This window comes from Garra rufa, chromosome 2 (assembly GCF_049309525.1).
Source record: "Garra rufa chromosome 2, GarRuf1.0, whole genome shotgun sequence".
NCBI classification, from domain to species: Eukaryota; Metazoa; Chordata; class Actinopteri; order Cypriniformes; family Cyprinidae; genus Garra; species Garra rufa.
The window spans coordinates 36,704,471-36,726,563 of record NC_133362.1 but is presented as its reverse complement, the minus strand read 5'-3'; the positions used below and the strand labels follow the sequence as shown (position 1 = coordinate 36,726,563).

General features: G+C 35.1%; 1 protein-coding gene across 10 annotated transcripts in view; it reads right to left on the bottom strand.

The window, feature by feature from the left end:
• Window positions 1-6,314: 6,314 nt before the first annotated feature.
• The window catches only part of col13a1 (collagen, type XIII, alpha 1), a 143,472-nt gene continuing 127,693 nt past the window's right edge, over window positions 6,315-22,093 (bottom strand). For all 10 annotated transcript variants that reach the window (XM_073834210.1, XM_073834217.1, XM_073834219.1 and 7 more), the window contains 6 exons: window positions 21,782-21,835; window positions 20,614-20,667; window positions 20,459-20,494; window positions 15,347-15,433; window positions 9,222-9,260; window positions 6,315-8,339 (listed from right to left, as the gene is read on the bottom strand). In XM_073834210.1, the coding sequence (XP_073690311.1) occupies window positions 8,337-8,339; window positions 9,222-9,260; window positions 15,347-15,433; window positions 20,459-20,494; window positions 20,614-20,667; window positions 21,782-21,835 (273 nt within the window). In that variant the 3' untranslated portion in view covers window positions 6,315-8,336. The remainder of the gene's footprint in view (window positions 8,340-9,221; window positions 9,261-15,346; window positions 15,434-20,458; window positions 20,495-20,613; window positions 20,668-21,781; window positions 21,836-22,093) is intronic.

The following is a 22,093-nucleotide window of genomic DNA, read 5'->3' as shown; positions in this document are numbered from 1 at the left end:
AAATAGTTAGCAGACAAAAACATTAATGTTTTGCAGTGGCCCAGCCAGAGTCCTGACTTAAATCCAATTGAGAATCTGTGGAGAGAGCTAAAGATCAGGGTGATGGCAAGGAGACCCTCCAACCTGAAAGAGTTGGAGCTCATTGCTAAAGATTAATGGGCAAAAATACCAGTGGAGACATGCAAAAAGCTGGTCAGCAATTATAGGAAGCGTTTGATTGCTGTAATAGCTAATAAAGGCATTTTAATTTCGGACATGCCACTTTTTGTTCAAATGTAAATAAAAGATGAGTAATAATTTTTTCAACAATGATGCCTCTTGTACATCATCTTATTATCTTCTGGGAGACGTCTGTGTCATTTCTAAAAAAAACAACAACAACTTGCTGGTTGAATAAAAGTACTTTAAGTTAGAATTTGCCAAGGGTATGAATAATTTCGGGTTTGACTGTATAATATTTTACAAAAGAAAACCAGTAGGATCAAAGAGGAAATCATTTAAAGGAACAGTTCACCCAAAAATGAACATTTGCTGAAAATGTACTCACCCTCAGGCCATCCAAGATGTAGATGAGTTTGTTTCTTCATGGGAAAAGATTTGGATTGGTTAGGTCACATGCTCACCAATAGATCCTTTGCAGTGAATGAAATGAAAATCCCAACTATTTTGGCCAAAAAAAAAAAAAAAAAACATGAACTGATGTGGATTACTTGTGGATTACTGTAATGTTTTATCAGCTGTTTGGACTCTCATTCTGACGGCACCCATTCACTGCAAAGCATCCATTGGTGAGCAAGTGATAAAATGCTAAATTTCTCCAAATCTGTTCATATGAAGAAACAAACTCTTGGAATCTTGGAAATTTCAGCTACCTTTTATTTTAAGGTGAACTATTTCTTTAAATAATGCTGTGTCACGGATTTGAATCTAGTCAGGATGTTTATATTGGAGTGACACGTTATTGAAGAGTACACTGTACAAAGAACAATACAAAGTCAAAGTCTTTGTCAAAAGGGAAATGTGTAGAAAATACATGATGTACAGTACAAACAATATATTCCTGTTCAAGACATGGAAAAAAGTCACACACACTTCAATGTGCAAAATTATACTGAGAAAACAGAAACGATGCCTCGTGCACAATAAAATGAAAAACACTTTATAACATGCCCTTTATAATGTCAAAAAAAAAAACACCCAATGCTAATATAATACAGAGTGCATAAGATCTGATTCATCCTGTTTTTTGAGAATTGCATGATGTGAGTGGGAACAGAGTGACTAATAATTGCAACAAATTTCAGATAATAACAACTAAACAACAACAAAAAGTATTTCTCTTTTTTATGGCAGTATAATTGATATTTGCTGCAAATATTAATTATTATGTACCCACTGGCTTCAGATAATGCAGTCAACACACTTAAAAATAAAGGTTGCAAGTAGAAGGCCTTTATAGTCATAAACCAGTTTGATTTAGAGCCAGATGCCAATTCAACAATAATACTGAACTGAAAATTGCTTTAGGTAAAAGCATCTGCCAAATGAATAAATGTAAAACATATAGATGTTTTGTGATTTAAAAAACCTAAAAATCAATCAAGAGCTTTTAAATATCCAGAGTATCATATAGTCAAGATCCTTAAAGAGTGAAAATGTGCTCTAATTACTTACTGAAGAGCCTCTATTTTTAAGTGTACCATTATGAAATGCTAATTTTACACACATATCATACAATTTTGTGTCTTCAAAACAAAATTAATTATAATCCAGTAATTAAATAAACACGTTAACATTATTTTTCATTTCGGGGTACTTGACTTAATTCTGATACCCATGAAAATAACCTATACTGATGAGAAAAAAGGCATATTTTAGGCTTTGATGAGTTGAATGCAAACTCATTTGATTTAAATAATTATATTGTTATCTGGATAACATCTTCATTTAATAAAACTGACAGAATGGAAGATTTCTTTAAACTCAACTCTACATTTACAGTGGGTTTATATACAACCAATCTTTGTCTGAAACAGTCAAAGTAAGGAATGCTTGCATTAGGTTAAAAAAAAGAAGAAGAAAAAACATAGCTGCTATTAAATTTGACACCACATTTTCTTTTTTAAATCCACCTTAAAAGGGATAGTTCACCCAAAAATGAAAATTTGATGTTTATCTGCTTAACCCAGGGCATCCAAGATGTAGGTGACTTTGTTTCTTCAGTAGAACACAAACAAAGATTTCAAACTCAAACCATTGCACTCTGTCAGTCATATAATAGCAGTCAATGAGCACCAAATCTTTGAGTAAAAAAAATACACATACAAAACCAAATTAAACCCTGCAGATCGTGACGATACATTTATGTCTTAAGACACAAAATGATCAGTCTGTGCAAGAAATTGAACTAAATAATGATAAATACTATTAATGATTGTTTCGTGTGTTAAGACCTCAATGTATCGTCACAAGCTGCAGGGTTTAATTTGGTTTTGTCTGTGTATGTTTTTTTTTACTCTCAAAGATTTGGTGCCCAATGACTGCCATTATTTTACTGAAAGACTGCAACGGTTTGAGTTAAAAATCTTTGTTTGTGTTCTATTGAAGAAACAAAGTCACCTACGTCTTGAATGCCCTGCATGGGGGTAAGCAGATAAATATCAAATTTTCATCCCTATCCCTTTAATCCATGTTAACCCATGTTACATAAAAAAAAGAAATGAAAGTTTATTTTCCCTCACAAACCCTGTTAACGGTTGATGTGGTGTTGTTATCCCATAGAGCGTTTTCACAACACGTCAACAATCGGCCATATTGGCTGCACTGAACATAAACAATGCCATTGAACCGAATGAAACTTGCATATTTTGCTGATTATTGCTGCTAAAAATGGTCAATTATTGTTATATTTTGGGCTGTACTAATCTGTCCGACTGGGACAAACATTTGGAGTACAACAGACTGCCAAAAGTTATAACAAATCAAGGAGAAGCGTGCAAAAAACTGTCTGAGGAATAAAAGGCGTTTGTGGTTGGCGAAACTAAATAGGATTTCTAGGGCAAGAATCTTGTCAACATTCGTGTTTGTTCTTGTCATTTCCGGTCAGGTAGGTGAAATATTAGGTTAATATCCTAATTAATACTACTTTTATGTTTCTTTACCACCTATGAACATTAATTTGTCAAACAATTACCCCTTTCCTGCTCACTAAGTCCTTCTCTATATGATTTAGGTCAGGTAGGTGAAATATTAGGCTAATATCTTAATTAATACTACTTTTATGTATCTTTACCACCTGTTAACTTTAATTTGTCAAACAATTACCCATTCCCAGCTCACTAAGTCCTTCTCTATATGATTTAGCAGCTTCCACATGTTTTCCCCTAAACATAAACTAGCAAAACAACATATTGAGTAGTACATTAACCACACAAACAATGCTGTTGTCTACATCCGAGTATCTCCAATATGGCCACACATCTGTGACGTAAGTGTAAACCCTGGTGATTCTAGAAATAATAACTTGCATATTGGACAACCAAAAATAGCTTTCATGTCATAAAACATGTTTACTCTAATCAGTCAGAGGCATAAAAACTTCATATAAGCAAATAGTTTATCCGAAGGTCAAACATGTGCGGAAACAATAAATTAAACGCCCTATATGTCACTGCTGGTTGAAATTTGTTGTTTTAGCTGCCCCAATACGTTCTGTACGAGTGGATTTAACCAAACAAACTGCAAACAGTTATTTTCATTTCAAAGAGTTGGCAAAATACAGATGGAGTCAGCAATGACTTCTGTTTACAGCAGTGAAATGTTGCATGCATTTGCAACACCATCAAATGCCCACGTTGCAAAAAGCTATTCAGTTCTTGTAAAGAAACGTTTCAGTGATAGTCTTTCATGTTTCTATTCGCGCTTTTTAAAGGCAGGCTTTAACGCTACGCTATGTACAAGCACAACATTATGTTGTATGAATGTAATACTCGCATGTACGCATAATACAAAGCAGGACGGCTATGTACATCAATGGTAAATATTAATATTAAACGCGTGTATGAGTGAAGTGTGAGGTTACATTCTACCTGCAACTCTCGACAGAAGGCAGTGATAGTTTGAATCAGGAATCATCAAAAGATTTTGTCTTTCTTTGGTTTGTCTGGAAACACAAGAACACTCAGACCACATCTGGATGTTCAACGAGCTGCGCTGGATCCTCTGATCACAAACATTCTTAAACATCGTCATCAACAAGGAACGAAATGTGCTAAAATGTTTCTTTCACATAGTGAATAATATAAAAGAGAAAGAAAAGAGTGTTAAACTTGGAGAAACGACAGGCTACTTCTTGCATCATTGTCTTTCTGTAGTCCAGTCAGAGTCTGTCAGTCCGTTCACATCTGCCGCCCTCTGAGGCCGCCTTTCGGTACCACTGGAAACAAATCCGTTCAAACAGCCACCAAAGAGCAGGCCGAACTTAAAGATCTCCCAAAATCTCTTCAAGTTTTTGTGTTGCTACGAAGGAAATCGAACCAGAACCTCGAGGATATCACTGCAGGATTACTTCTTGGCAAGCTGGAACGGATTCTGACCCTTTTAATGAAAGAAATACACATATTTGACACGGAGTAGACCTTACGCAACATGCGTGTATGTACAAGTGCTGGTCATATAATTAGAATATCTTCAAAAAGTTGATTTATTTCACTAATTCCATTCAAGAAGTGAAACTTGTATAATGTATACATTCATTCCACACAGACTGATATATTTCAAGTGTTTATTTCTTTTAATTTTGATGATTATAACTGACAACTAATGAAAACACCAATTCAGTATCTCAGAAAATTAGAATATTGTAAAAAGTTTCAGTATTGAAGACACCTGGTGCCACACTCTAATCAGCTAATTAACTCAAAACACCTGCATATAGTTCTGTAGGCTACACAATCATGGGGAAGACTGCTGATTTGACAGTTGTCCAAAAGACGACCATTGACACCTTGCACAAGGAGGGCAAGACACAAAAGGTCATTGCAAAAGAGGCTGGCTGCTGACAGAGCTGTGTGTCCAAGCACATTAATAGAGAGGCGAAGGGAAAGGAAAAGATGTGGTAGAAAAAAGTGTACAAGCAATAGGGATAACCGCACCCTGGAGAGAATTGTGAAACAAACCCCATTCAAAAATGTGGGGGAGATTCACAAAGAGTGGACTGCAGCTGGAGTTAGTGCTTCAAGAACCACTACGCACAGACGTATGCAAGACATGGGTTTCAGCTGTCGCATTCCTTGTGTCAAGCCACTCTTGAACAACAGACAGCGTCAGAAGCATCTCGCCTGGGCTAAAGACAAAAAGGACTGGACTGCTGCTGAGTAGTCCAAAGTTATGTTCTCTGATGAAAGTACATTTTGCATTTCCTTTGGAAATCAGGGTCCCAGAGTCTGGAGGAAGAGAGGAGAGGCACAGAATCCACGTTGCTTGAGGTCCAGTGTAAAGTTTCCACAGCCAAAGCTACCAGTACCTGGTTTACGGACCATGGTATCCCTGTTCTTAATTGGCCAGAAACTCGTCTGACCTTAACCCCATAGAAGATCTATGGGGTATTGTGAAGAGGAAGATGCGATATGCCAGACCCAACAATGCAGAAGAGCTGAAGGCCACTATCAGAGTAACCTGGGCTCTCATAACACCTGAGCAGTGCCACAGACTGATCGACTCCATGCCACACCGCATTGCTGCAGTAATTCAGGCAAAAGGAGCCCCAACTAAGTATTGAGTGCTGTACATGCTCATACTTTTCATATTCATACTTTTCAGTTGGCCAAGATTTCTAAAAATCCTTTCTTTGTATTGGTCTTAAGTAATATTTTAATTTTCTGAGATACTGAATTGGGGTTTTCTTTAGTTGTCAGTTAGCCTAGAAAAATCCAGACCCTAATCTATTGGAGAGACAATTCAAATTGCGCTCTCGCGAGACCTCTGGATTTCCAGGGTAGTTGTCAGTTATATAATCATATAAATTGAAAGAAATAAACTCTTGAAATATGTCAGTCTGTGTGGAATGAATGTATACATTATACAAGTTTCACTTCTTGAATGGAATTAGTGAAATAAATCAACTTTTTGAAGATATTCTAATTATATGACCAGCACCTGTAGAATACAGTAACTGAAAGCCACCGATGCAGTTTTTACTTTCGCCAGATGCATATCACAATAACAAGCAGAACTCCAACACGTAAACATCTAGAGGGTGTTAATTTTTCAAACAGTTAAAAAATTAGATTCAACATATGAATAAATAAGACATGTTAGCAAACGTTTTGGCTTTTTACAGCCATTTATTATCTTATATTCCTCATGTTGACAGCATAGCTTCTTTGACATTATTGTTGATATGTCTCAAAACTACTTTGGCAGAGCATTAAAAGCATTAAGGCACAAGTTAGTATGAGGTATTACCGACATAAAGAGTTTATAGACACTGGTGATTACAAACCATGCTTAACTTGATATTAACTGGCAAAATGGAACCCGAATAGCTTGTCAATGAAAGCAGCAGCAATCCTACACAATCAACACTGAATCAACATAAAACTAATTAAACAAAACCATTTTAGCTAAAGGCCTTTTTATGACCCTGATATTTCTTGGGAATAAACATATTAGGAAGTAAATGGCATGTTTATAATACTAACTTAGTTGGTTTGATTCTTCATTTTTATTCGATGAGGTAAAATGGGACATACACTAGCATTCAAAAGTTTGGAGTCGGTACGATTTTTGAAAGAAGTCTCTTATGTTCACCAAGGCTTTGTTTATTATAATAAAAAAATGCAATAAAACAGTAACATTGTGAATTTTTTTACAATTTAAAATAACTATATGTGACCCTGGATCACAAAACCAGTCGTGAGTAGCACAGGTATATTTGTAGCAATAGCCAAAAATATATTGTATGGGTTAAAATTATTGATTTTTCTTTAATGCCAAAAAGCATTAAGATACTAAGATCATATTCCTTGAAGTTATTTAGTAAATTTCCTACCGTAAATATATCAAAACTTAATTTTTGATTAGTAATATGCATTGCTTAGAGCTTAATTTGAACAACTTTAAAGGCGATTTTCTCAATATTTAGATATTTTTGCACCCTAAGATTGCAGATTTTCAAATAGTTTTATCTCAGGCAAATACTGTCCTATTCTAACAAACCATATGTCAATGGAAAGCTTATTTATTCAGCTTGTATAAATCTTAATAAAAAAATGGATAGTTTTTGTGGTCCAGGGTCACATTTATTTTCAAATTTCTTCAAAAATCTGTCTTCAGTCTCTCATAATCCTTTGGAAATCATTCTAATATGTTGATTTGCTGCTCAAAAAGTCTTTAGTGATACGTTAATGCATCCTTGTTGAATAAAATAACTATTATCGTAAAAGAAAATAGTAAATACTGACCCCAAACTTTTGAATAGTTGTGTTGATGCTTTTAAACAAACACAAAGATGTGTTTGACAGTGAGCAGCAATACATATGAGATAAATTAAGACTAAATTCATTGCCCAAGTATGCAAATTACATTTATCTACTATACTATTGAATTGCCAGAGATAAGAATAGAGATAGAAAAAAAAAAGCTGCTCAAAGGGCAAGATTTAGGCATATTTACATGTAGCCCATCGAGGCAAAGCAGTCTTTACATAAATCCATTCACTGATTCAGTTTTTGCAGTAATATATTTGGCAAAAAAATAGCAGGTGAATATGGAGAAAACAGTCTGAAATGCTCACTAAACAAGACATGCAGTGCAAATGTTTATAATTTGTGCACTGCAGCTGACTTGATAATTCTACTGCATGTAATATGGACTTTGAATGTTCAGTAAACATATGCAGTTACAGTGTAAGCTCATTAGGTGTGGTGTGAACATGTTAATCTCAGAGCAAAGGGTTTCCTCTTACACACAAGGCCAATCTGTAACTCCAGCCCCACTAATCAGTGCAGCGTGGTCCGACACAACATATTAAAACACCATGATACAATAAGTTAATAGGCACTTATCAGTTAACATAATGCACAAATATCATGCATATGCTGCCACAGTATATTTCTTCCTCCATTGAAACATTTTTGACATAATGCATAGGTACAGTATAAAGTCCATTACATAAACAACATTACCAGTAATAAAAATAAACATCTGTACAAAAGTCCTGCCAGTATTTTTATGGTTTGCTGTATTTTCCGTCAATATAACAGATCAATGGCAAAAAAAAAAGTACAAAAATAAATATTCTATTTACAATCACACATGGCACTCAGGAATTAACGTCACTGCAAAACAAGAGGCAAAAAGACTGTGTTATTTTCAAGCACACACTTTCCAAGCAAATGGAGGTACAGAGTTATTCCTATCAGACGTCGAAATTGTTAAGTTATATCCAGTTGAGGTCAAAAGTTTTCATACACCTTGCAGAATTTGCTAAATGTTAATTATTTTACCAAAATAAGAGGGATCATACATGCATTTTGTATGATCCCTCTTGGTTTGGTAAGCTAATTAACATTTTGCAGATTCTGCAAGGTGTATGTAAACTTTTGACTTCAACTGTATATCGAGTACTGCTCAAAATCATTTCTATGAACACAAACCAATTTGTATTACATTACATATTCTACAGTAGGGATGTGCCTGAATACTGAATTTGTATTCGGAAAGGCACAGAAAGCGAATAATGCGTTCTACGGAGCCACCAAAGGGACATGGGACAAGCCTGTTACATAACAGTACATAAAATTTAACTTACCACATAAACAGAGTAAGGAGAGATGACTGATCTTATGAAATGTGTGGTAAGTACTGACGCTCCATAGTATACACAGAGTATGTGTGATCACAAATCTCGAAAGTGAAAGTAAAAAGCTAGTGCACAATCAAAAGCGATTTAAATAGCAATGGAATTTATATACAGTTTAATTACCCAACAATATAATTGCTAGGGAAATCATTGAAATGCATCTAATTTTTATTCACTTTAGGGTTTCCATAGTACACTTCATTTCGGGCACATCCCTATTCTCAAGTTAATATGTTAACTTTAAATCTATACCTCCATATCATGAATTCATAGCATGAGTTATATCACAGTCAGAATGGTATGGGCACAATTATTTAATATAATCAAAATGCTAATATGATCAGTCAATAGAACTCACTTTATTCCAACACCCTGGTACTGGCAAACCATCGTCTCCCTAAAACAAAGAAGAGGATTGGTGAAGAATGGTAAGAATTAGTCATTTTCTTGAGAAGGGAGACATAACCATATCCGTGCACATACAGTATACATAATCATTTCAGAAGTCACTTTTGAAACATACATTTCCCTTGTGCAGTAAATTAATCAATCAGTCAATCAATAGACGACTGTCCATGCACACAAACATACAGTGAGGGAAAAAATTATGCTGTTTTGGTATGTACGCCTATTATTTTAATAGCAGGTTTATTTTAACAGTGAGAGACAGAATAAAAAAACAAAACAAAACCAAAAAAAAAAACACATTTTAAAAAGTTATAAATTGATTTGTATTTTAATGAGTGAAATAAGTATTTGATCCCCTATCAATCAGCAAGATTTCTGGCTCCCAGGTGTCTTTTTTTACAGGTTGTGAGCTGACATTAGGAGCACTAAAGGGACTGCTGTCCCTAAAAGACACCTGTCCACAGAAGCATCAATCAATCAATCAGATTCCAAACTCTCCACCATGGCCAAGACCAAAGAGCTGTACAAGGATGTCAGGAACAAGATTGTAGACCTGCACAAGGCTGGAATGGGCTACACGACCATTACCAAGCAGCTTGGTGAGAAGGTGACAACAGTTGGTGCGATTATTCGCAAATGGAAGAAACACAAAATAACTGTCAATCTCCCTCGGTCTGGGGCTCCATGCAAGATCTCACCTCGTGGAGTTTCAATGATCATGAAAACAGTGAGGAATCAGTCCAGAACTACACGGGAGGATCTTGTCGATGATTTCTTGGTAGCTGGGACCATAGTCACCAAGAAAACAATTGGTAACACACTACGCCATAAAGGACTGCTCAAGAAAGCACATGTACAGGCCCGTCTGAAGTTTGCCAATGAACATCTGAATGATTCAAAGGAGAACTGGGTGAAAGTGTTGTGGTCAGATGAGACCAAAATCGAGCCCCTTGGGATCAACTCGCCGTGTTTGGAGAAGGAGAAATGCTGCCTATGACCCCAAGAGCACCATTCCCATCATTAAACATGGAGGTGGAAACATTATGCTTTAGTGGTGTTTTTCTGCTAAGGGGACAGGACAACTGCACCACATCAAATGGTCGATGCACAGGGCAAGAACCTTGGGTGAGAACTTCCTTCTCTCAGCCAGGGCATTGAAAATGGGCTGTGGATGGGTATTCCAGCATGACAATGACCCAAAACACACGGCCAAAACAACAAAGGAGTGGCTCAAGAAGAAGCACATTGGAGTGGCCTAGCTACAGTAGTCTCCAGACCTTAATTCCATAGAAAATCTGTGGAGGGAGCTGAAGGTTCGAGTTGACAAACGTCAGCCTCGAAACCTTAATGCCTTGGAGAGGATCTGCAAAGAGGAGTGGGACAACATCCATCCTGAGATGTGTGCAAACCTGGTGGCCAACTACAAGAAACCTCTGACCTCTGTGATTGGCAAAAAGGGTTTTGCCATCAAGTACTAAGTCACGTTTTGCGTGGGGTCAAATACTTATTTCACTCATTAAAATGCAAATCAATCTATAACTTTTTAAAAATGCGTCTTTCTAGATTTTTTTTGTTATTCTGTCTTTCATTGTTCAAATAAATTTACCATTAAAATGATAGACTAATTATTTTTTGTCAGTGGGCAAACGTACAAAATCAGCAGGGGATCAAATATTTTTTTTCCCTCACTGCAATCATTTACATAGTGGCAATTAAAACTTTTACTATTCTATCTATCCATCTACAGTATGCACATATAATGTACCTGGATATTTCATTCAATGTAAGGGGGTCATGAACTGAGAAATCAAAATTCCTTCGATCTTTTGACATATAAGAGGTCATTGTACTATAAAAATATCCTGTAATTTTCAGAGCTCAAAACTTTCTTGCAAAAGAGGATCACTGACTGTTTCTACATCACTGCCTAAGGAACACAGGTCTATGCAGCAACCAAACGATAAATATGGCTCCAAAGACAACAAAACGCTGTTCAGTGCCAAGTTGTGGAAAAACTTTGTGTCTTTGTATGGTGTTCCTCCTGATCCCAACATTAGAAAAGAGTGGATTAACTTTATTTTTAATGAAGATCCCTGTCAGTAAGTCCTTTGTTCACTTCATTGGCACCATTCGACACAGGATTTTTAGAAAGACTTAAACTATGCTGTGCCAACTATATTGGATTAGACAGTAATGTCGCACCACACAAGCGTGAGTAACTTGTGGACCTCGGAGAACAGTACAAAATAATAAAAAATGCAGTTCATGACCCCTTTAAAGTGTTTTCATTCTTGATAATTTAATCAGGTAAATTGGTATCCATGAAAATAATGACCAGTCAAGATGCCTGCTTTTACAACAATGTATTTCCACGAAAAACACTTTGTCTCATGCAGATTTTTGTGGTGACCCAGGGTGCTCCAATTTACTGGACTGTAACAGATGTGGTGAAAATTAATGAAGGATTATTTAGTAAAAATGTGGGTTAGAGTAAGAATATTAGATACGAAGATAATGAAATGAAAATGCAATGCATGCAGTTATGTTAAACATTAAAAAAGTAGTTAAGTAGCAACCATCCTATTTCACAAGTACTCTCAATATTTTATTTATATTCAACAGAAATCTAAAAAGTTAAACCTAATGTTTGGGTTAGAACAAGCTGTTAGATTTTTATTATTTTCTTATATAAATAAATAAAGTTGAAACATTTTTAGAATGACTAATAATTAAGGGAATACTTCACCCAAAAATGAAAATTAGCTAAAAATGTAGTCACCCTCAGGTCATCCAAGATGTAGAGTTTGTTTCTTCATCAAAACAGATTTGGAGAAATGTAGCATTACATCACTTGCTCACCAATGGATCCTTTGCAGTGAATGGGTGCCATCAGATTTAGAGTCTAAAAAGCTGATAAAAACAAGTCCATAAGCAATCCACACACCTCAGTCCATTAATTAACATCCTATGAAGTGAAAGCTGTGTTTGTAAGACACAAATCCATTATTAATTTTTAACTTAGTCCTCTATTCATAATATTACTTCCACCAGTGAATCAGGAGAAAAAATATGCACAGTTAAAGCACCGTTTACAAGCCAAAACAGTACAAAACTGCTCTAAACAAATATGTGGGTGTATTTTGAGGAAACATTATTCTAGGAAAGCACTATTATGGATTAAAGTCAAAATGCCTTAAAGGTGGATCTGTTTCTTAAAAACACACAGCTTTTCACTTGATAAGATACTAAATGTTGGACTGAAGTCATGTGGATTATCGGGATGTTTTTGTCTGCTGTTTGGACTCTCATTCTGACGGCACCCATTCACTGCAGAGGATCTATTGGCGAACAAATGATGTAACTCCAAATTTCTTTCAATGAACAAACAAACTCATCTACATCTTGGATGCCTTTGGATGAAGCATAAGTAAATTTACATTTTTAGTTGAACTATTCCTTGAAAGTATATAGATTTGACAGGGGTAAAGGAGCAGTTCGCTTCCAGAACAAAAATTGACAGATAATTTGCTCACCCCCTTGTCATCCAAGATGTTCATGTCTTTCTTTCTTCAGTCGTAAAGAAATTATGTTTCTTGAGGAAAACATTTCAAGATTTCTGTCCATATAGTGGACTTCTATGGTGCCCCAGAGTTTGAACTTCCAAAATACAGTTTAAATGCAGCTTCAAAGAGCTCTAAACGATCCCAGCTGAGGACAATTTATATACTTTTTAACCTCAAATGCTTGTCCTGTGTCAACTCTGTGTAGGGGTGAGCGGGGCACAACCTAACGCGGGGTTAATTGTAACACACGTGGTTTAAATATTTCCACATATTCTAGCATAACCAAATTTACGGTGTTTACTAGTTGCCATAGCAACACTATGCAGAGAAAAAAAGAACGCCAGAATTCAAAAGCCTTTTGAAGATATCGCTGAATATTTATTTTACCATAGTAAAAGTACATTTCTGGCTGAAGTAAACTTTTCATTTCTGTTTTTAGTATTCATTTAAAGTAAGACAAAACTGATATTATTTTAATCTCCAATTTGTTATTTATCATTTTAGATAGTTTATTAATGCTTCGCAAACCAGCAGAAGACACTAACCTGTATTAAACTCCAGTCGCGCAGATGGGGAAAGATGTAACACTGTGTTACAATATTCCCCGCTGTTATTAAACTATGCTATTCTGTGACATTAGCGGTGCAGTTTACACGATTTACTTCTAAGGATTTTGATAAGATACCTCAAGAAACAGGTGAATAAAGGCTGACAATCAATGTTTAATGTTCAGAAGTTATTATTTCAAGTAATGTAAAGCATTTTGGCTTGTTTATGTGTGTCGAGTTCTATGAGAGCTGCGTGTGGAGGAGTGGAGTGTTCTTCTGAATGTCTAAATGTGTTTCATCTATCTGTCCACATTGTTTTGAACTACTGTACAGCTGTGTGTTGCGATCAAAGCCGTTCAAAGCATTGTTGCGGTGTTCATTTTCAAACTCCAAAATTCGATTATTTTTATTTTTTTTAAAAAACGTCATTACTTCATTTGAAAAAGTTAACACATGTATTTTACTGACAAAATATTTTAGTTTGTTGTGTATATTTATTTCATTCAATCAGATAACATTTTAAGCTGTCATATGGTCGTGTTACAACGTGCCCCTCAGATGTTACAATGTACCCCACCTACGGGGCATGTTGTCACGTTTCACTTCCTTTCTTTTGAGGCAAATAACGAAAAACGTATACACTGTAAATATGAAACAAAGCAATATATTTGTACTAGACAAGTGTGAAAATAACGTGGATAAAAAATTGTACTCTGAACCCCACGTGGATTTACATAAACCGCGAAATTCAAAAAGTGTTAGGTTGTGCCCCGCTCTCCCCTATTCCGGTTCATAGGGTATGTCAAAAAACTCTCCATTTTTTTTTTTTTTTTTTAGTAAAGGTGTTTGATCTTCTTTGCACGTTCACTTTGTAAACACTGGGTCAGTACTTCTGCAGCGATGTAGGATGATTTTGAAGTTGGGAGTTTTTCGACATACCCTAACTATATTGAACCTGAATACACAGAGTGCACACAGAGCTAGACAAGACGAGCATCTGAGGTTAAAAAGTATATACATTTTATTTTTTGAAAATAACCGATCATTTCGCTAAATAAATCCCTTCTTCCTTGGCTGGGATCATTTAGAGCCATTTGAAGCTGCATTTAAACTGTATTTTGAAAGTTCAAACTCTAGGGCACCACAGAAGTCCACTATATGGACAGAAATCTTGAAATGTTTTCCTCAAAAAACATAATTTCTTTATGACTGGATAAAGAAAGACATGAACATCTTGGGATGACAAAGGGGTGAGGAAACGATCTGTACATTTTTGTTCTGGAAGTGAACTTTAATTATAGATATTATTACTCATACATGCAAGAACCTTCTGTCATTTTCTAAAAAAAATTCTCTCTACATTCCTTAAACATGCTGTACTGAAGCATTATGCAATTATTATGCAAATATAAGTTCAGGAAGGCAGGAAGCATGCTGAATAAGGAAAGGGATAGACAGCAGCATACCACGGGACACGGGGCATCTAGCCCATCCAGGCCTGGCAGCCCCGGTTCACCTTTCTCCCCTTTAAAGCCTCGGAAACCCTGTTCATGAAATCAATCAATATAAACATCCTGTTGTCCAGCCACACTGGCCGCTCTGTTCTAGCGGACTGACAGGAAGAGACTTACTGCATCCACAGGGCTGGAAACTCACATAGTCCATCTAGAACTAGTGGCTCCATCCTACTGTGTTTAGCAGAAACATATTCCTGTCAGTCTTAATCCTGAAAAGCAAAAATCCCGTCGAGAGTTCTGGTGCCTAGTCATTTTGAATTCAAATCCCCATCTATAATTCATGAGTAACATATGAGCACAAAGTCTCTATGCTGTAGCCTAATTCACAGACTTTGACTAGAACTCTCCTGGGCATCTGTTAGTGTTTATTACACAAAGACAAAAGGAGACATGGCTTTCAGGAAGTCTCCTTTTGCCTTAGTGTTGCACGTTGAACGGAGGACATACCAAAGGACACGGGGCATCTAATCCAGGGGCTCCTTGGTCTCCCTTATCCCCTTTGGCCCCCCTGTTGCCTTTCTTGCCCCTCTCCCCCTGCAAACAACAGTGCATTCAACAAAGTCAGACTTTAGTCCTCCTTGTCTACTATAGCAGTACTAGTAAGAAAAGCACCATCACTATGAATAACTGTAAGACACTTTGGATGCTCTACAAGACATTCTAAGAGTAGCTGTGTTTTTGAGTGGAGCTATGATGAGTATTGGGATCATTTAGGAAGGGTAAGTGGAGGGGTTAAGGAGAAGGAGGTCAGCCAGTTTGGTTAGTGTGCAGACTTTTATTTACTTGATTAATTCAATGCATTTTTATGTTTTATATTCTTTGTGTTTTTTTAGGCCACTGATATCAGTTGAATCTTCTGAAACAGATGTAAGCAACATCATTTTAATACTACTTTGATTTAGTTTTATTTATTTGCAAAATTGAGATTTGTGTATTTGAATATTTGTGACCCTGGACCAAAAAAAAAAAAAAAAAAACAGTCTTAAGTGGGACGGGTATATTTGTAGCAATAGCCAAAATTACATTTTCACTGTATGGGTCAAAATTATTAATTTTTCTTTTATGCCATAAATCATTAGGATATTAAGTAAAGATCATTTTCCATGAAAATATTTTGTAAAATTTGTACCATAAATATATCAAAATTTAATTTCTGATTAGTAATATGCATTGTTAAGAACTTCATTTGGACAACTTTAAAGGCGATTTTCTCAGATTCCAGAGTTTAAAATAGTTGTATCTTGGTCCCAACAAACCATACATCAATTGAAAACTTATTTATTCAGCTTTAATATGATGTATAAATATAATTATAATCTATTATAATATAATAGAAATGTAACAAAAAAAAAAAAAAATCAATAAGATTAAAGTTTAATGACTAATGAAAAAGTCAAATGTATGTCCACTGGAGTCCATTTATATTTATTTATTTATATATGTAATTATTCATTTATTTATTTTAATATTTTTATTATTATTATTATTTTTAATTGCATGAATTACATATGTCACTACCAAAATATTTTTGGTCAATAGTTTTTGAAAGAAGTCTGTTATGTCTCAAGGGTAAATTAATTTTGGTTTAATATATTTTAAAATGTAATTTATTTCTGTGATGCAAAAAAATGAATAAATAAATAAAATCCAGCATCATTAATCTAGTCTTCAGTGTCACGTGATCCTTCAGAAATCAATTTAATATGACTATATGCTCAAGAAACCTTTGACAACACTTATGTTGCTTACTATTTTTATTTTAAGATTGCTTATATCTTTTTTCAGGATGCTCTAATGAATAAAAACAGAATTTCTAAATTAAATACAATGAAAAATTAATAAAATATAAAAAAAGAGAATAAAAGATAAATATTTTGTAACATTATAAATGTTACTTTACTCTCACTTTTTAATTTAATGTTTTTAATTTAATGTGTCAACTAGAAGTGCTTAAAAGATTGCTTGAAATGTGTTATTTTTGAGCCCTACATCTACATTTGTGACCCTGGACCACAAAACCAATCATAAGGGTTGATTTTTTTTTTTTTTTTAAATTGAGATGTATGCATCATCTGAAAATGAAAATAAATAAGCGTTCCATTGATGTATGGTTTGTTAGGATAGGACAATATTTGGCTAAAATACAACTATTTAAAAATTTAGAATCTGAGCAAAAAATTCAAGTTGGAGGAGAAAATTGGCTAAAAAGTTGTCCAAATGAAGTTCTTAGCAATGCATATTACTAATAAAGAATAAAGTTTTGATATATTTACTGTAGGAAATTTACAAAATATCTTAATGAAGCAAGATCTTTACTTACATGAAAATACAATGTATTTTTGGCTTTTCCTACAAATATACCCATGCTACTAAAGACTGGTTTTGTGGTTCAGGGTCACATTTTTAAAGTAAATGGGGTTTGGGTGATCAGTTCTGAACAGTATGAACAATATATTTTTATTCCCTGACCTTTTCATCAAATGTTGGCTCCAATAAATAGACAATTTGTGATTGATTCCGTATAGACCTTTTGATTTAATGAAATATAATTACAAAGGCTAATTTACAAAAGCTGAAGAGGCACTCAAACAGTTTAATCAATATCCCTATTCTTTATTACTAACTAAGACCAGCTTTGCCTTTCAGACTGTTTTGTAATTAATCTTCAAGTCTGCACGCGAAGTTGAAGGTTCTTCGGAGGAAACTATTACATTTAAGCTTTATAAGTCTTCCAAAGTGGGATCTATTTAAGCTAAGATACAGAGTTCTAACATTCCGCATAGCCCTCATCATGACTATTATTATAACACTTAATGGAGAAAGGAAAAAAAAAATACATTATGAATCAACATGGAGCTCATTTTCTAATCCTCCTTGACAAATGCTGATTCTTTAAGACTGTTTCTAAACGTTTGGCTCCTGGCTGGAGTGTTTTTCCTAAATACTCTCATCAGGATGTCAAAATGAGCTCCACACTGACATAATGCTTTGCTTGGTTATGTGCCTTTTCAAAATAGATCCAGATGAGGCTTTCGTGGAACAATAAGAACTCTGTGCATTAGAGTAATTGGGAGAAATGAACACAGGTTGGTAAGGAGGTCAGTGAAGGATATGAACAAAAGTAGGAGGTGAGGAAGAGGAGGAGTATTAACCCAGGCTACAACATTAGGATGCAGGAGGAGCAGGAGGAGGCCAGGGAGTGAGAAGGGGACAGAGAGGACGACCCGGCCCGACTCAGCAAAAAGAGCCACGGACACAGGCCAGGGTGCGGGGGGAGGAAAAGGGGATAGGAAGACCTGTGGAAAAAAAAGAGAGGAAGACAAGGAAAGGACAAGAGTAAAAACAGCACCGTGTCCAAAGGTCCTCCACAGCATCTTCCACTGAACATAATTTGTCAATACCAATCCGTTTGATTGAGTTTTTTGGTCCTGTTTAACACTACATCACCAGTGGAGGATGCTGGGAGGAGCACTGACATGTCCTGACATTCAAGGTGGGAAACATTCAGTCATTAACTGAGGAAATTAGTGTTAATAGGAGCGAGGCATACAGTCTAGGAGGATGAAAGCATAGGAAAAGCATAGAAAAGCAATGGTCTATTGACAAACTCTTTTGAAAAACAATTTAACTTTAGCCATTTATATCACACATCAGTTTTTGCGTTAATCATGCAAAAATATATATTGTTTAAATGTGTCTATACACGCTAAATGTGTCTATATATTAAATATATATATATATATATATATATTTTTTTTTTTTACCAAAATAAGAGGGATCATACAAAATACATGACATTTTTTATTTAGTACTGACCTGAATAAGATATTTCACATAAAAAGACATTTCCATATAGTCCACAAGAGAAAATAATAGTTGAATTTGTAAAACTTATCCCATTCAAAAGTTTACATACACCTGATTCTTAATACTGTGTGGTTACCTGAATGATCCACAGCTGTTTGTTTTGTTGTTTTGTTTTTGTTTAGTGATATTTGTTCATGAGTCCCTTGTTTGTCCTGAACAGTTAACCTGCCCGCTGTTCTTCAGAAAAATCCTTCAGGTTCCACAAATTCTTTGGTTTTCCAGCATTTTTGTGTATTTGAACCCTTTCCAACAATGAATGTATGATTTCGAGATCCATCTTTTTACACTGAGGACAACTGAGGGACTCAGTTATGTAACTATTAGAGAAGGTTCAAATGCTCACTGATGCTTCAGAAGGAAACACAATGGATTAAGGACAGGGGGTGAAAACTTTTTAAATTTAAATATCAGGGTAAACTTTTTTTTGTCTTCTACTAAATAAAAAAAGTAAAAAAGAAAAAGAAAAATGTACACATCTTCATTCTTTTCAAAAGTTTTCACCCTGGCTCTTAATGCATTGTCTTTCCTTCTAGCATCAGTGAGTGTTTGAACCTTCTGTAAGAGTTGCATATGAGTCCCTTAGTTGTCCTCAGTGTGAAAAGATCTCAAAGTCTCAAAATCATACATTCATTGCTGGAAAGGGTTTAAATACACAAAAATGCTGAAAAAGCAATTGCAGAACCTGACAGATTTTTTTTGAAGAACAGTGGGCAGTTTAACTGTTCAGGACAAAAAGGGACTTATGAACAACTATCACTAAACAAACAAACTAACAAACAAACACAAAACAGCTGTGGTTCATTCAGGTAACAACACAGTATTAAGAATCAAGCGTATGTAAAATTTTGAACAGGGTCTGTCATGTTGTGGACTACATGTAAATGTCTTTTATGTGAAATATCTTATTCAGGTCAGTACTAAATAAAAAAAAATAACACACATTTTGTATGATCCCTCTTATTTTGGTAAAATAATTAACATTTCGCAGATCCTGCAAGGTGTATGTAAACTTTTGACTTCAACTGTATATGCATATAAGGACTAGCAAAAATACTGTACTGGAATAAGAATATTTATTTAAATCATGATCAATGTACATACACAGTGGCATCCAAAAGACTTTAAATGTGGTCAATGTAATACATTTATTAAATTATAAATTCAATTGTAATTTAATAAATTTGTGCTTTAATCTGCACACAAAGTCACATGATCAAAAATAATGACTGAGAAATAGTACAGAAATTACATTTTTACTCGTTATTTTTACTATAACATTTGTGTTTTCATTTGTCAAAATCCCAAAACTGTTCTTTTTTCAGGTTTAAGCATTTTAGATTTTAAATTTCTTACTTACGACTTTTAGACCTCACTGTATATGCACACATATTTTCTAGCAGTAAGCAGTAGCCATTCTAATTTCTTATACCCAGCATGCTTCTGCTTGTCTTATTAATAATTTAAAAAAAAAACATAACAATTACAATATTTGCTTTTTTTAAAAATAAATAACCACAGTTTTTTTTTTTAATTGGACAGTAGCTAATACTTCAAGTTTGGCAGATTCATGCTGGTTTAGAAATATGGTCCATCCCTTTATTTTAAGAAAGTGGACTCATGTTATTGTCCCTTAAAGTCACAATAACATATTCTACAAACAAACTATGATCAAAAACGCTTTTATAATCTTACCCGGTTTCCTTTTAATCCTGGTGGTCCTACTAAACCCTGAATGAATGGGGGAGAGACGTTACTGATGGTCCAATTTACATTTAAATGCACTTGTACGTGGTTTAGAAACATTACAGTATTTGAAATGTTAAAGTGTGCTCTGGTACTGCACTTACAGGGATGCCTTGAGGCCCAATTGGTCCAGCTACTCCCATATCACCCTTCTCCCCCTGTAAAGTAAAAAAACAGGGGTTATACTGAACTGTATTACATTCTACTCAATCAGTGCATGCTTGATGTTGATTGGTTGACAAGAGGCCATTGAAATACTTATTTACGTTTAATTACAATCCTGCCTGTTTGTTAAAGGAGACCTATTATGCCCTTTTTTACAAGATGTAATAGAAGTCTTAGATGTCCCCAGAATGTGTCTGTGAAGTTTCAGCTCAAAATACCCCACAAATCAATTATTACATCATTTTAAAAATGCCTATTTTGAGTGAAAACAGAAACACTGTTTTCATGCATGGCTCTTTAAATGCAAATGAGTTGCTGCTCCCCGCCCCCTTTTCCAGAATAAGACTGTGCCTTTACAGCTCATACCTCAGATACTCTGCTAAAAAACATCTGTTTGGTTCTGTATTATCATGTCTATCGCACTGAAACCATGCATTTTAAACCATTTTAGATAAGCTTCTGAGTTACGGTTTTCTATGCGCACATATCTGGAGCACACACACAGAAATGTCACGCGGCATGTGAGTACTAAACTAACTCTTTCATGTCTTATTGCGCTTAAACTGTCAAATACACACAAGTTTATGTTAAAAAAAAAACAGGAGTTACAAAAACAGTTGGTTATGTCTGTGCAGGTAAACAGCTTTTGAACCTTTCGAACATTTGCCATGGCGTTAGAAATGGTACACAGTTGTCATTTGTGTGAGTGGAAACTTAAAGATTAAGGGGTGGTAATATTATAATAAGATCCCCTTTCTATTTCACGGGGGGACCGAAATCTGAGCAGTTTTTTTTTTTTAACAAGCTTACAGAGAAAGGCTTACCAAAAAAAAAAATTACTTGGTTGTTCTTTTTCACATTTTCTGGGTTTGTAGATGCACCGGGGATGCGATTATAGCACTTAAATACGGACAAAGTCCTATTTTCATGATATGTCACCTTTAAATATCTAATAATTCAACGATTGATCAAAACTACATTTCATTTAGCCAGTTGTCATGATGCTTGCTTTCATTAAGGTTTTTATTATTTTACATAATATGAAATATTACTAGAAATCCATTTTAGAGCCCCACACATTTGGTAAATTGTGTTCACAGCACTAACCATTTCTCCTTTTGGTCCTGCAGGCCCAGGCACACCAGCTGGTCCTATCAGACCCTTTAAACAAAGAAAATGACATGCGTGAGCTTCAACAAAGGGGATGGTGGTGGGTAAAGAGTTTAGAGAGGGAGAGAAACTAATCAGTGTTGAGCACCAATAGATCAACAAACTTTTTCTGAGCTGAATAAAAGCAATTTAAACTCCTCATATATGTTTAAAAAAAAGACCAATCTGCAGAGGAATTCCACAAAACTCCAAAGTTTGTTGATCTAAGCGGAAATAAACAGACACACAAGTAAATATAACAGCGAATCC